At 42.6% G+C, this 14,639-nt stretch overlaps 1 protein-coding gene across 6 annotated transcripts in view; it reads right to left on the bottom strand.

Annotated features, from left to right (window-relative positions):
• The window catches only part of NPNT (nephronectin), a 183,247-nt gene that overhangs the window by 82,208 nt on the left and 86,400 nt on the right, over positions 1–14,639 (bottom strand). For 3 of the 6 annotated variants that reach the window (XM_030190766.1, XM_030190770.1, XM_030190767.1), the window contains one exon: positions 1,519–1,611. The exons of the other annotated variants lie outside the window; for them this stretch is intronic. In XM_030190766.1, the coding sequence (XP_030046626.1) occupies positions 1,519–1,611 (93 nt within the window). The remainder of the gene's footprint in view (positions 1–1,518; positions 1,612–14,639) is intronic. 6 annotated transcript variants of the gene reach the window in all.

Raw genomic sequence — 14,639 nt, 5'->3', positions numbered from 1 at the left:
ACAGGTTTAAAAGATTTGAGTGAAGCCTTTCCAGAGGACAGACAGCGGCCAGTAGAAATGAAGTGCCAAGGCATATGTACTTGGCATGCCTGGGACATGCTGTAGGCCTGGATTTCATGAGACAGTGTTAATGATAATGGGGGCAATTCTATAAACTGGCACCTGCAAGTAGGTGCCATTAATTGACAGTTAGGTGGATAAGTGCGATAGGCCTCATTCTATAAGGTAGCACCTAAGTGCTGTAGTGTCTAATTGCAAGGGAGGCTTACCCTGAGGTGCAGCATGAACAGGCCATGGGCCTGCCTCCCAGTTACACAGATAGGCCTAGATTCAATAAATGGTGCCTAAAGTTAGATGCTGGGATGATCCGCGTTAAGCTAGTAATCTTTAAAGGGTGCTCTGTACGGAACAGACATTATAGAATACTAGCGTAGCGCACATTTTGCACCTAACTTTGTGAACAGCCATTTACATCTGCCAAAGGCTGGTGTGCAATTGTAGGTATTCTGTAACACTAGGAACACCCCTGACCCTCCCATTCTCCTCCCTTGGCCACACATCCTTTGCAGTAGTGTGCCAAGAAATTTAGGAGTGCATGTTAAGATCTGTGCGTAACTCCTAATTTCTGCCAAGAAAGCGCTTGTTAACATCAATAATTGATTGTTAGTGCCTAACTGACTAATTATGTGCAGCTCTGAGATCTGCACCCAAATGTGGGCTACCTATACAAAATGTGGGGGATAGTTTCTAGAATACCATAAGATATGTGCATCATTTGGCATGAGGGCACTCCTAAAATGGATGCCAATGCTGATTCTATAACGGAATCTTGGCACCAGGATACAGGGCCTGCGTCAGGGGAGGGGAAAACAGGGCAGCTGCCCTGGGCCCCACAACTCCAGGGGGCCCCATGGTCCAAGCATCTCTTCCCCTTCTCTCCACCACAGTCCGTCTCCTCCTCCCTTCCTGATATTCTTTAAAAGTTTATTTCCCTTCTCAGAGGGGGCCCCAGCATGGCAACCAATTTCACAGGCTGCTCTGAAGCTTTCCTAAACTGCCATGATCCGCCCCCCTCTGATGCAATTTCCTGTTTCCTGCTAGGCAGATTGCAGCAGAAAGGGAAAGCTTCAGGACAGCTGCAGGCAGCTTGTCAGGATGGCTGCCACACCAGGGCCCAATTGAGATGGGAAATAAAAATGTTAAAGACCACAGGGTGAGAGGAAGGGAGGGAGATGGACTGTTGTGGGGAGATGGACTGTGGTGGGGAGTAGGAAACTGTAGTAAACAATGCAGGTGGGGAGATTGGGGGGGAGGGGGAACAGGGGCCCCCTCCATGTGTAAAACTGGTCCTGCCAGGATGCTGTTATACAGAGAATTGGGGAACCTAAACTGAGGCACCAGTTTATAGAATTGCCACAAATATGTCCAGCACACTGGTGAGAGGTTTTTATGGCTGTCATTGAAGCCATGCAGGTGGATGGAGAGCACCACCTGAGAATAAAGAAAGGACATTCTCACCCCTTGAAGGCAAACCTGTGGTGGGATGATCCGCTGGGCGGAAAACAGGCAGGTCACCGTGCAGGTCTGCTGAGGCTGTGTGCAGGCGTTCATCTTTAGAGGGAGGGAGAAGGCACAGAAGACAAGTGAGAAACACTGAATCCTTCCTTCAGCAACTGATCACGCTATCGCTGCATTTTAACTGTCACTCCAGGCTTTACACAGTGCGCTTAAAGAGAGAAAAAGCAGAGCTCGGAGCTGACCCAGAACAGTAATATTCCTAAACACAACAAGAGAGAACCTGCTGCTTCCTTTTGCCTCCTGGCAAGTTGGTTTTCTGACAGGGACGCTCACTTTCACAGCAACCCTGTGCAGCATGTTGCCTCATGTACCACAGGCTAGTAAGTGTTTGAAGCAGCTCCATTCCATTTTATAGGGGTAGATGGAATTCATCTGCTACAGGGTGAAACAACCAGAACACATCCCATTAAATCTACCTAACAATGGCATAGGAAAAATAAACTTTTTAGGTATTCCAAAAAGAGAGAAAGAGACAAAAATCAGTCCAATAAATAAACTCTTTCTAATGTTCTATCCAGCTCTGTATACCTTTTAAAACACCACCTATGAAGAGTATGAATAAACCAGGAGGAAAAAGCCTTAGATCCCCACCACAGCCAATTATTTCAACTAAATTTCCTTCGGGTGGTCAGATTTGTACGGGTACATATGGCTAAGAAAATACTGACATGAGTGAGCACTGTGAAACAGCGAACCCTGGTCAGGGTCAGTGTGTCGGAAGCTTGAACACGGAAAGCTAAGTTCATATTTTCACATATTTGTCTTTTGAAATTGTTATCACCTTAAATAGGGTCTCCAAACAGATTGCATGACTATGAAAAGTTTTAATGATTCAAGAACCGGAGACTCTTTATGCTGATGAGGTAACTGGTACCCCGTACAAATCTGACCACCTGAAGAAATTTTAGTTTAAATAACTGGCAGTGGGGATCTGAGTCTTTTTCCTCCTAGTTTATTTATACTATTCATAAGTGGTGTTTTAAGAAGGATACAGAGCTGGAGTTTATATATTGGATAGGAAAAATAAAATCACAAATGAGTCAGTTCTATTAAAGGCAAAAACAGAGGCTCTTGTACGTACAGCGAGTAAAATGCAGGAAGAAAAGCAAAATCCTAGTCTGTATGTTCTTCTGTCGTCTCTGATATGAGGTTATTGCACTGCAGTCCCTTTACTGAGGGAAAAACGATCCCCTGACTTTGAAGGAGGAAAAACTGACTTCACAATCCAAGGAAATATTCTACAGGCTGAACATTACAATCTTGGAATACTCTGCTGTCATATGCAATTGAAGCATCCCCCACAGAGATTTAAAAATAAAATTATATATGCTCTGGAACCATTATTATTTGGTCTCAGAAAAGTATAGATATCATGCATCTAAACCCAGTCCTCAGAACACCGTTAGTCAGATTTTCAGAATATCCACAATGAACATGGGTGAGATAGATTTGCATAAAATGAAAGAAGCGAATGCAAATCTCTCTCATGCATATTCATTTTGGATGCTCCGCAATCCAGACTGGCATTTAACTTTCCAAAAGAAGGCTATGATAAAATGAAGAGAATGGTAAAAATAAAACCTTAGAGTAGCAGTTGCAAAGGCCAAAAATTGACATCAGCCGTGGATGCTATTACCATCCTTGAAGCCCAGACCAGACGTATTCCATGCGTTAAAAAAGGAGGAAAGTAACACGGACAAACAAATCTCTCAGCTCTGGAACTCATGGTGGATGCCGCAACCGTGATCTCTATTTGTATTTGACGTGGCATAGCCTCCACCATGCGGCTATCTTGGATTTTTGCAGTGCACCATGCTATCTGGTATAAAATGTTTTCTTCAGAAATGGCTTCAAGTGGAACCTCCCAGCCTGGCACAATGGTGCTCTTTAATGATTCTGAAAACATCTCTGGAGCGTTGTGAATTAACAGACTTTGACTCAATGCGAGGGCACTAATTCTGCACATTGTAGGAACTGTTCTGGTTTTCCTTGACCCCCATGGCTCAGGGAAAAATCTTAAACTCTTAAGTTGTCAAATCCGGTTTAGAATTATAATTGTAGGTGAGGTGTATTTTACAGTGTTTTTTTTTTTTTTTCGGGAGGGGGGGGGGGAGAGAAGAATATGTACTATTCCTTGGATTCTAAGAAGTTAAAGAAAACCTGTGCTAGTTTATTGTTGGAATTTTTATATTTGTTTCAATAAAGATGATTTAAAACAAAAGGAAGAAAGAGGGCCAAATGACAGCCAGCACAGTTAAAAAGTGAGGAGAAGGAAGCTACTAGAGCTAAAAGTAAGTCCTCAGGAAATGTAAGAAGGATCCAAATTTAAATAGTAGGAAACAGCATAAGGAATGGCAGGTCAAATGCAAAGCACTAATAAGGAAGGCAAAGAGAGCCTTGAAAAGAAGATTGTGTTGGAAGCAAAAATAGGCATATTAGAAGCAAGAAGCTGGTAAAAGAATCAGTTGCACCGCTAGATGGCTGATGGGTAAAAGGGGTACTCAAGGAAGATAAGGCCAAAGTGGAGAAACTATATGAATCCTTTGCTTCGGTCTTCACTGAGGAAGATATGGAAGAGATACCAGTGCCAGAAATGGTATTCAATGCTGAAGAGTCATAGAAACTGAAACAAATCTCTGTAAAACTGGAAGATGTAATGGGGCAATTTGGCAAACTGAAGAGTAGCAAATCTCCTGAACCAGATGGTATACATCTCAGAGTACTGATAGAATTGAAAAATGAACTTGCAGAGCTATTCTAATATGTAATTTATCTTTAAAATCAAGCATGGTACTGGAAGATTGGAAGGTGGCCAATGTAATGCAAATTAAAAAAAGGGTTCCAGAGGTGATCTGGGAAATTACAGACCGGTGAGTCTGACGTCTATGCTGGGCAAAATGGTAGAGACTATTATAAAGAACAAAATTACAGAGCATATACATAAGCATGGATTAATGAGACAAAGCCATGGATTTAGTGAAGGGAAATCTTGCCTCGCTAATCTATTACATTTCGTTGAAGGGGTGAATAAACATGTGGATAAAGGTGAGCTGGTCGATATTGTACATCTGGATTTTCAAAAGGCATTTGACAAAGTACCACATGAAAGACTCCTGAGAAAATCAGAATGTCATGGGATAGGAGGTAGTGTTTTACTGTGGATTAAAAACTGGTTAAAAGACAGAAAACAGAGTAGTGTTAAATGGTCAGTATTCTCAATGCAGAAGGGGTAGATAGTGGGGTTCTCTAGGGGTCTGTGCTAGGACCACTGCTTTTTAACATATTTATAAATGATCTAGAGATGGGAATAATTAGTGAGGTAATTAAATTTGCTGGCGACACCAAGTTATTCAAAGTTGTTAAATTGCAAGAGGATTATGAAAAATTGCAAGAGGATTTTACAAGACTGGGAGACTGAGCATGAAACAACTGATGATGTTTAATGTGAGCAAGTGCAAAGTGATTCATAAGGGAAAGAGGAACCCAAACTACAGCTATGTGATGCAAGGTTCCACATTAGGAGTCACCACCCAGGAAAAGGATCTAGGTGTCATCGTTGATGATACATTGACACCCTCTGCTCAGTGTGCAGCAGTGGCTAAGCAAATAGAATGTTAGGAATTATTAGGAAAGGAAGGGATGGAAAACAAAAATGAGGACATTATAATGTTTTTGTATCACTCCACAGTGCGACTACACCTAGAATACTGTGTGCAATTTCAGTCACCCCATTTCAAAAAAGATATAGCGGAATTAGAAAATATACAGAGAAGGGTGACAAAAATGATAAAGGGGATGGGATGGGATGACTTCTCTATGAAGAAAGGCTAAAATGGCTAGGGCTCTTCAGCTTGGAGAAAAGGCGGCTGAGGGGAGATATGATAGAGGTCTATGAAATAGTGAGTGGGGTGGAATGGGTAGACGTGAATCACTTGTTTACTCTTTCTAAAAATATTAGGACTTGTGGGAGGGGGGAACACAATGAAGCTATTAAGTATTATATTTAAAACAATCCAGAGAAAATTTTTTTTCACTTGATGTGTAATTAAACTCTGGAATTTGTTGTCAGAAAATGTGGTAAAAACAGTTAGCTTAGCAGTTTTTAAAAAAAGGTTTGGTTAAATTCCGAAAAGAAAAGTCCATAAGCCATTATTAAGATGGACTTGGAAACATCTACTGCTATTTCTAGGATATGCAACATAAAATCTGTTTTGGGATCTTGCCAGGTACTTGTGACCTGGATTAGCCACTGTTGGAAACAGGATACTGGGCCTGAAGGACCTTCAGTCTGTCCCAGAATGGCAATGCTTATGCTCTTATGTTCTCATACTCTGGTCTGAGAAATCCTCATCTAATCTCTTGATTTGCAAAAGCAAACACAAGATGTAGACTGGTGATGCAGAGGCACTGGATCCAAACAAGGTGAGTACTGTCCCGGACCATATGCAATGAAGCGCTTAATGTTGCTGGTGCTCAGCATAATTCAACCTCTTAACCTGAGGCGCTGAGTAAGTAGTGCATGATTAAGAAGTGGTGCAGAGAGGAAGACATACGGCATTCAAAGAGTTCTATTTGTTATAACGAGCTTACTCTACAGTAGAGATGGTCAGAGGGGGAAGGGAGATCTATAAAGAAAAGGGCTAGGAAGAGAAAAGGGGAACAGAAAACAAGTTAAAAACCTTGTCAGGCAAGAATTAAAATAAATAAAAAAAAAAACACCAGAGAAAGTGTCTTAAAGAAACAAAAGCCCTCTGTATTTGAAACCAAACTGACAGAAAGGGGATTAGGGAGCACTGGAGAATCCGGAACTGCTGCACAAATAAATATGTCAGTATAGTTTTTCTGTGGTGCCACCCTTCTCCTTTTTCAGTAAGCCCTAGACAGGAGTCTGTGAGAAATGTCATCCATACATCCTGGTCTTCAGAAGCAAATTTAAATCCTTATCATTGCAATTCCCATACAGTGCTAAAAACCCCATTCAGGACATATAAAACTCAGCAGCAGTAATAAGACAAGCACTGAACTAACACATTAGTCGTAAAGGGACGGCCACATCATTAGGTTCAAAGTCCCCCAGGTTGTGGGTTGTGTGACACAAGCTAAGATACTGGAGGAAGGGTTTAGCCAGATATTACCTTACAGAAACTATAAGCTGACTGATGAATGAAAATGAGAATGAATGGACTTTAATTGTCTCTTATAATTCAGAGACAATTTTGGAAGCAACATCTACACAACATGTATAAATCAGTATACACATGTGAAGGGTAATATTAAATCAGATCTCAGATGGGGATCTTTTTCAGGCCTATTTCATGAAGCCACTTAGAGATCCATTTCACAGAGATCATAGAGATCAGATTTGAGGTCACTGATATTTTGAGAAAGGATCTGCCAATTGAGAGGCTTTCCTAAAATACCTGTAGAATTGCACCTGGAGCAGGCACAGCCATTTTACTAAGATACATATTAACATTATGAACGGCACAAATCTAGCAGCTTCCACATGGAGTTGTCGACATACGTGCGGCTGCCCCATTTTACAAACTTGCACATGTAACTGCTGCCAGTGAAGTTGAGAGGCTGCAATTTTAACTTGGTTTCATTTATGAGGTGGAAATGAACTACTTGGGATTAAGGAGAATGACTCCCTTAATCCCTCGCATAAAGGCCTTGCCAAAACAAGCACTTTTTAAAACATCTACGCGTCCCTTTGAGATGGTGTAAAACCCAATGTGGATCTTTTTCCCTTAACACCCCCCCCCCCCCCCCGGATTCTGTATATGGCACTCAAAATTGTGCGTGCAAATTTGAGCACACAATTTAATTGAGTAACGAGCCTGTTAGAACCAATAATTGGGTGCTATCAATTATTGTTAGTTGGTAACAATTTGGATTTGCTCAGGCATCTTGTTAAGCGCTATTCTATAAAGATGCACATGCAAATTCTTTAGAATGCAACTGAAAAGGGGATGTGGCCATGGAAGGGACATGGGCGGGTCAGAGGTAGTCACTTAAGATGTGTGCAGTATCATAGAATTCAAGGTATCCATGCCTAGTGTATGTGCAAGGATTTACACCAGGTTTCAGTTGGTGTAAATCCTCCATTCTGGCACTATACACTATTCTCTAAACGGCACCCAATAACAAAGCATCATTTACAGAAAAGCGCTCAGTGTGAATCTTTTGGGGGCCCAAATTTGGCCGCCATTTACCGAACCTAGTCCATATTTCCTTTGTAAAATGTGGAATACAGATGTAGACTTTAATCCCATTAATCCTTGAAATGTCTGTGTGATGTGGATCTCCACATACAAATTGTAATTTTCTGAAATCAGTATATACACATCTGTGGAATATACACAAATGTTGTTATTTACACATGGATATGTTTCTAAATTAATGACCTTAAGCACCTATTTGTCTTTATAAAATACTAGGGCAAAGTGGCAAAAACTGAAGCTGCAGACATTTGCGTGGGAGCAGGCAAAAATGTTTGCGTGTAAAATATTTGTGTACATGTGCATGTAAACTGTGCTCTGTGCCTGTGCTGTACCAGACTCTGTCCCTGAACACATATATATGTGAGTTTTGTAAAAACACACACCTACTTGCACTGCATTTACGATTGAGATAAATTTTAAAAGCTCTTTTATTTATTTTTTGGGATTTATTAACCGCCTTTATGAAAAGATTCACCCAAGGCGGTGTACAGCAGGTACAGTATAACATAAAACCACTGCACAGTGCTTTTATATTCATTGTAGAGGAAGTTTTTGCAATAAATAAATATATCCATATATAAAAATGTAGCTAGTAGAGAATATACAAACCTGTATTTTTATATTAACAATATTTCTAAGGCGTTATGGGGTCCTTTTACTGGTAGAAGAGGCCCTGCGCTAGCGGTGGAGGCTGTTTTTGCTGAATGACGAGACCCTTTTTACCGCAGTAGGTAAAAAGACCGAAAAAAAGAAATGGCCACGCGGTAAGATTTCACTTACTATGTGGCAATGTGGCCCATTGAGGTGGTGGTAAGGGATCCTGTGCTAATCCAGTGGTAAAACACAATTGCTTAGATATAAACAAACAAGACCTTCCACGTGATGAAAATGTAATTGAATGCACTTATGTTAAACTACTGCATATACCGGGGAAAAGAACTGCATGTAACGAAGGAAAAAACGGCCTCACAGAGCTCCTAGATTAATATAAACTCCTGGAGCTTAAACGGATCATAAATGATCTGTTCATCATTGGCCCAAAAAAACCTTCAAACTTAATATGAAGTCACTTAATTGCTGCAATCACGTTAATTGCTACACGACTTTCATTCAACACTACTGTGTCAGCAGTTTCAACGATCTATATGCATAGAAGAATTTCTCCAAACTGAAAGAACACTTATCTTTCAGCTGCACTTGCTACCGACACTTGCAACTTCTGCTGCTGGAACTGGTTTCTCCTTGGGGCGAGGGGGAGAAGAGACCAGCAGTGGTGTACCAAGGGGGGGGCGGTGGGGGCGGTCCACCCCGGGTGCACGCCGCTGGGGGGGTGCTGCGGCGCGCGCCTGCTCCTCCGAATTCGCTAAACTTCGTTCATTCGCTGCAGCTCCCTCTGCCCCGGAACAGGTTACTTCCTGTTCCGGGGCAGAGGGAGCTGCAGCGAACAAACGAAGTTTAGCGAACTCGGAGGAGCAGGCGCGTGCCGCGGCACCCCCCCCCCCCCAGCGGCATGCACCCAGGGGGGGGTCATTTCGCCGGAGGGGGGGGAGTGTCATCTAGCAGGGGGGGGGCGCTGCACCCGGGGGAGGGGGCGCATCGGCCAGGAACGCCACTGGAGACCAGTTCCAGCAGCAGAAGTTGCAAGTGTCGGTAGCAAGTGCAGCTGAAAGATAAGTGTTCTTTCAGTTTGGAGAAATTCTTCTATGCATATAGATCGTTGAAACTGCTGACACAGTAGTGTTGAATGAAAGTCGTGTAGCAATTAACGTGATTGCAGCAATTAAGTGACTTCATATTAAGTTTGAAGGTTTTTTTGGGCCAATGATGAACAGATCATTCATGATCCGTTTAAGCTCCAGGAGTTTATATTAATCTAGGAGCTCTGTGAGGCCGTTTTTTCCTTCGTTACATGCAGTTCTTTTCCCCGGTATATGCAGTAGTTTAACATAAGTGCATTCAATTACATTTTCATCACGTGGAAGGTCTTGTTTGTTTATATCTAATCCGGTGGTAACCAGCCAGCACGCGGCGCTGCCAGATTACCACTGGGTAACCCCCTTTGGAAATATTTTTCAAATATTTCCGCTAGCACCGGAAATGCCACCTGCTGGGGGTGGAACTATTGCCAACGCCCGCGTTGGACCGGCGGTAGTTCCAGATTAACGCTGCTTTGTAAACGGGTCCCTATGTTTTTATGCATGAAACGTCTTTTCTAATATTACTCCCTCAAGTAGCACTTTTAGGAGAGATGCTGCTTATACATACATGTATCTGGCCAATACAGGTCTGAAGGAGTCAGTTCTGGGTGTAGTTTGGGCAGACTTTAAATTATATGTGTAGCTGCTATATTTATTTAGTTACAGAAGCCCATTTCCAGGGGGGGTTTCTTTTCCCCCCGAAAATGGCGCACGCTTGGGATGGGACTACCACCGGTGGTCACATTTGGCTTACCGCCAATCTGTAATAGGGCCCCATAATTTTTGTATTTTATTTGTATATGTCTTTATATTGATTATTTGTGTTTTAATCTGCACTAATGAATCACGTATACTATTGTTACTTAAACTGCTTCTCCTCACTTGGAGCATAATTTGCAATCAATATGAGTTATAAGTATATCAAACATATAAGTACATAAGTACATAAGTAGTGCCATACTGGGAAAGACCAAAGGTCCATCTAGCCCAGCATCCTGTCACCGACAGTGGCCAATCCAGGTCAAGGGCACCTGGCACGCTCCCCAAACGTAAAAACATTCCAGACAAGTTATACCTAAAAATGCGGAATTTTTCCAAGTCCATTTAATAGCGGTCTATGGACTTGTCCTTTAGGAATCTATCTAACCCCTTTTTAAACTCCGTCAAGCTAACCGCCCGTACCACGTTCTCCGGCAACGAATTCCAGAGTCTAATTACACGTTGGGTGAAGAAAACGTTTCTCCAATTTGTTTTAAATTTACCACACTGTAGCTTCAACTCATGCCCTCTAGTCCTAGTATTTTTGGATAGCGTGAACAGTCGCTTCACATCCACCCGATCCATTCCACTCATTATTTTATACACTTCTATCATATCTCCCCTCAGCCGTCTCTTCTCCAAGCTGAAAAGCCCTAGCCTTCTCAGCCTCTCTTCATAGGAAAGTCGTCCCATCCCCACTATCATTTTCGTCGCCCTTCGCTGTACCTTTTCCAATTCTACTATATCTTTTTTGAGATACGGAGACCAGTACTGAACACAATACTCCAGGTGCGGTCGCACCATGGAGCGATACAACGGCATTATAACATCCGCACACCTGGACTCCATACCCTTCCTAATAACACCCAACATTCTATTCGCTTTCCTAGCCGCAGCAGCACACTGAGCAGAAGGTTTCAGCGTATCATCGACGACGACACCCAGATCCCTTTCTTGATCCGTAACTCCTAACGCGGAACCTTGCAAGACGTAGCTATAATTCGGGTTCCTCTTACCCACATGCATCACTTTGCACTTGTCAACAAATCAACATTGCTCATACCTCCTACCATCCAGGTTGAAAGAAACAGGAAGGAAGAGGATTACTGAACTGGGAATCACAGTGAAAGGAGCGGAGGGGGCAAAGGCACCAAAAGACTTAGTTCTAGCTCTGCTGTGGAGTGGACTGACCTAGAAATAGATTTGTGGCAGCTGATCACTACAAAAACTGAAGGTAAGGAGAGAAAAAGCAACGATATTGATGCTGTAAAAAAAAAAAAAACACACACAACAATAACAACAATAGCCCAATCAGGAATTAGTAAAGAATCTCTGAACTCGTCTCTCAGGATTTCTCCTCTTGGTTTAGTGCTCTGATCATTAGACTGCATCTTATTCTGTTTTCTTTGTATATGAGGAGGAATGAGGAAAAGTAAGTAAAACAGATGATGCAGAAATGGATGAAAGGGAAAGGGTCACTTAAGAATTTCTTCAAAGAACTTTGAAAGTGGCAGAAGGACCAGAAATCTATGATCAAAAGATGTCAAAAAACATGAAGCAGGTGCTCACTAAAGCCATTTTTGTGCGTTGTCTATCTCAGCACTGATTTTATTCAATAGGCCCTGCAGTAGGTAACATACAGTAATGGTTTTTAGCAAGCGCTATTAGTAAATGTCTCTTTAAGAGAGCAATATTCAAAAACAACTGAGCACCTAAATTCAGGAATCTAATTTAGGAGTTTATTTATGGTTACTGAAAGTATGTGCCTAACTCGATTTTTAAAAATGTATTTATTATGGGGTCCTTTTACTAAGCTGCAGTAGAAAGTGACCTTAGCATGCCCTTTCATGGGTTTTTCCCGCACGCTAAGGCCATTTTTACCACAGTAGTAAACCGGCAAATTTTCCATGTTTTTAATTAATGGCCATACGCTTATGTTTTCATGAGTACGCGGTCATTACAAAAATTAGCGTGTAAGCTCTTACTACCATCTATTTTGTAGGCGGTAAGGGCTCATGCGTTAATCCTGCGCTAATCAGTTGATGTAGATGTGCTAATTGATTAGCACAAAAACACCCACTCTCCACCCCAGAAATACCCCTTCTGCGCTAAAATATTTTGTAGTGCATGGTGTGTGCACGCAGATCCCAAAATGACCATAGTTAGCCATTTTAAGCTGCAGGAAGCACCTGGAGGGCATTTCACAGCAGCCTATTCTATAAAGAAAAGTAGACGTGTAGGGACAAAACCCTGCATAAAACACTACCATGAAGCACTATTCTACATTGTGAACCTGACTTTTATAGACTTGGACATTGTCATTTCTCATGCAGAGGCCTGGTACTCTGAAAGGCCTCTAGGACAATGCGGAGACATGCAGTTTGGACAAAGGCAAAGCAACTGGTTACAACAAGAAATTTTGTTTACTGTACTTGGGACAGAACAAGAACATCCTGACCTCATGTTCCAGTCAACCTGGCACCAAGACCCGAGGAGAGAGTATAAGAGCCCCTTCCTTGAAGCTGTTATCAGCTAGTTGGCTAGCCAGCTGTTATCTGACAGAACCAAGATAATGGCCACCAGCTGGCTCCGAGCCTGCCACAGGATGAAGGCTCATTAAACTGTGGCATGCTTTTCCTGCTCGCGCTTACCTGCTGTCTGAGTTCCTGATTGACCCTCATCAGTTCCTGGCTACTGCGGATTCAGGGTTCATGACTTATCATCAGTCAAGTTGAACTGTTATCTCCTTGCTGCCTGATAGTGCTTGGGGTGTTAGGTAGAGAATGACATGGGGACAAAATTTGTCCCCGTCCCCATGGGTTCTGTCTCCATCCCCACACCCCTTCCCCGCAGGTTCTGTCTCTGTCCCTGCCCCGTCCCCGCAGGCCATGTCTCTGTCCCCACCCAGTCCCCGCAGGTTCTGTCCCCATCCCTGCCCCATCCCTGTCCTACCCCTATTGACTCTGTTCTCATCTGCAGAAGCCTTGAACAATTATGATTTGATAAATATTTTTTATTAAAGTATGAAAAGGAACAATATGCTGTGCAACTGTTGTGTATAAATTACAAATAGAAAACAATAATAACAACTAGTAGCTATAATAACCTTCCCACCACCACCACCCTCTAACTCTTCCAACCCCAACAATAGCTGACGTCTACTTCCCCAAAGAATCCTAATCCACCCTGTTAAATTTCCAGGGGTACAAAATACAACACATTCTGTATGCCCTAGAGGGGAGAAATATGCCCTATGAAGCACTGTTATGATTTTTTAATCTGTAGATGAATAAGAAGTCATCAACAATTTCAGGATTCAGTCTTGCTCTCCTGTCTTCCACAGTCCTTCCTGCAATAGATGTCTTCTTAGAAGATGTGCTGGTAGCAGGATGTACAGGATCCCCCATGCAAATTTAGCTAGTTGTGGCCAGCATATTTGCTTGTTTTTCCAAAACATCGAAATATTGTCTGCATCACTCAAACATAAAAAAACAGTCCAATTCATTAACAGGCTTCAAAGTAGAAAATGACACGGGAACAAAAGTTTGTCCCTGTCCCCATGGGCTCTGTCCCCATCCCCACCTCGTCCCCGTGGGATCTATCCTCATCTTTGCCCAGTCCCCGTGGGATCTGTCCCCACCACGTTCCTGTAAGCTCTGTCCCCATCCCTGTAATGTAACAAAGAGAGGGAACCAAGTACAGAAAAAGACCAAGCAAAAAAACAGCACAAAGGGCCTTTAAAAACAAAAGGGAACACAGTTCTTTTATTAAAAAATCCTTTAATAGTGAACTTTGATTGAAGAAAGACCCGACACGGGCCATGTTTCGGTGCTGCCGCACCTGCGTCAGAGGTCACACCAATGACAAAGGAGGCTTCAACAGACTAATTTCAAAAGGCTGTTGCTTTCCAAAATTTTGTGTGATATGTTCCTCCGAATGAAATGCAGTGCAAAGCTCACACACAGCAACAGTGTCATTCAGGATTAGGCTAATGTGTGCTTAGTTCCCTTGACAGGTATTTAATATAGAGGGGCATAATCGAACGTGAACACCCATCTCCATGGGTGTCTATCTCCGAGAACGGGTACGTGAAAGGGCGGGACAGACCGTATTTTTGAAAAAATGGGCAGCCATCTTTTTTTCGATAATACGGTTTCTGTCGGGGAAATGCATCGGATTTCTGCGGATTTGAGGGCGGTATCGTTTTTCAGCAATAATGGAAACCGAAGGCGCCCAGCTCAAAAATGAACAAATCCAAGGCATTTGGTTGTGGGAGGGGCCAGGATTTGTAGTGCACTGGTCCCCTTCACATGCCAGGACACCAACCGGGCACCCTAGGGGGCACTTGTAACAATTAAAAAAAAAAAAGTAAAATACCTCC

This window comes from Microcaecilia unicolor, chromosome 2, assembly GCF_901765095.1.
Source record: "Microcaecilia unicolor chromosome 2, aMicUni1.1, whole genome shotgun sequence".
Taxonomy (NCBI): domain Eukaryota; kingdom Metazoa; phylum Chordata; class Amphibia; order Gymnophiona; family Siphonopidae; genus Microcaecilia; species Microcaecilia unicolor.
This window is presented reverse-complemented; position numbering and strand designations above follow the sequence as displayed.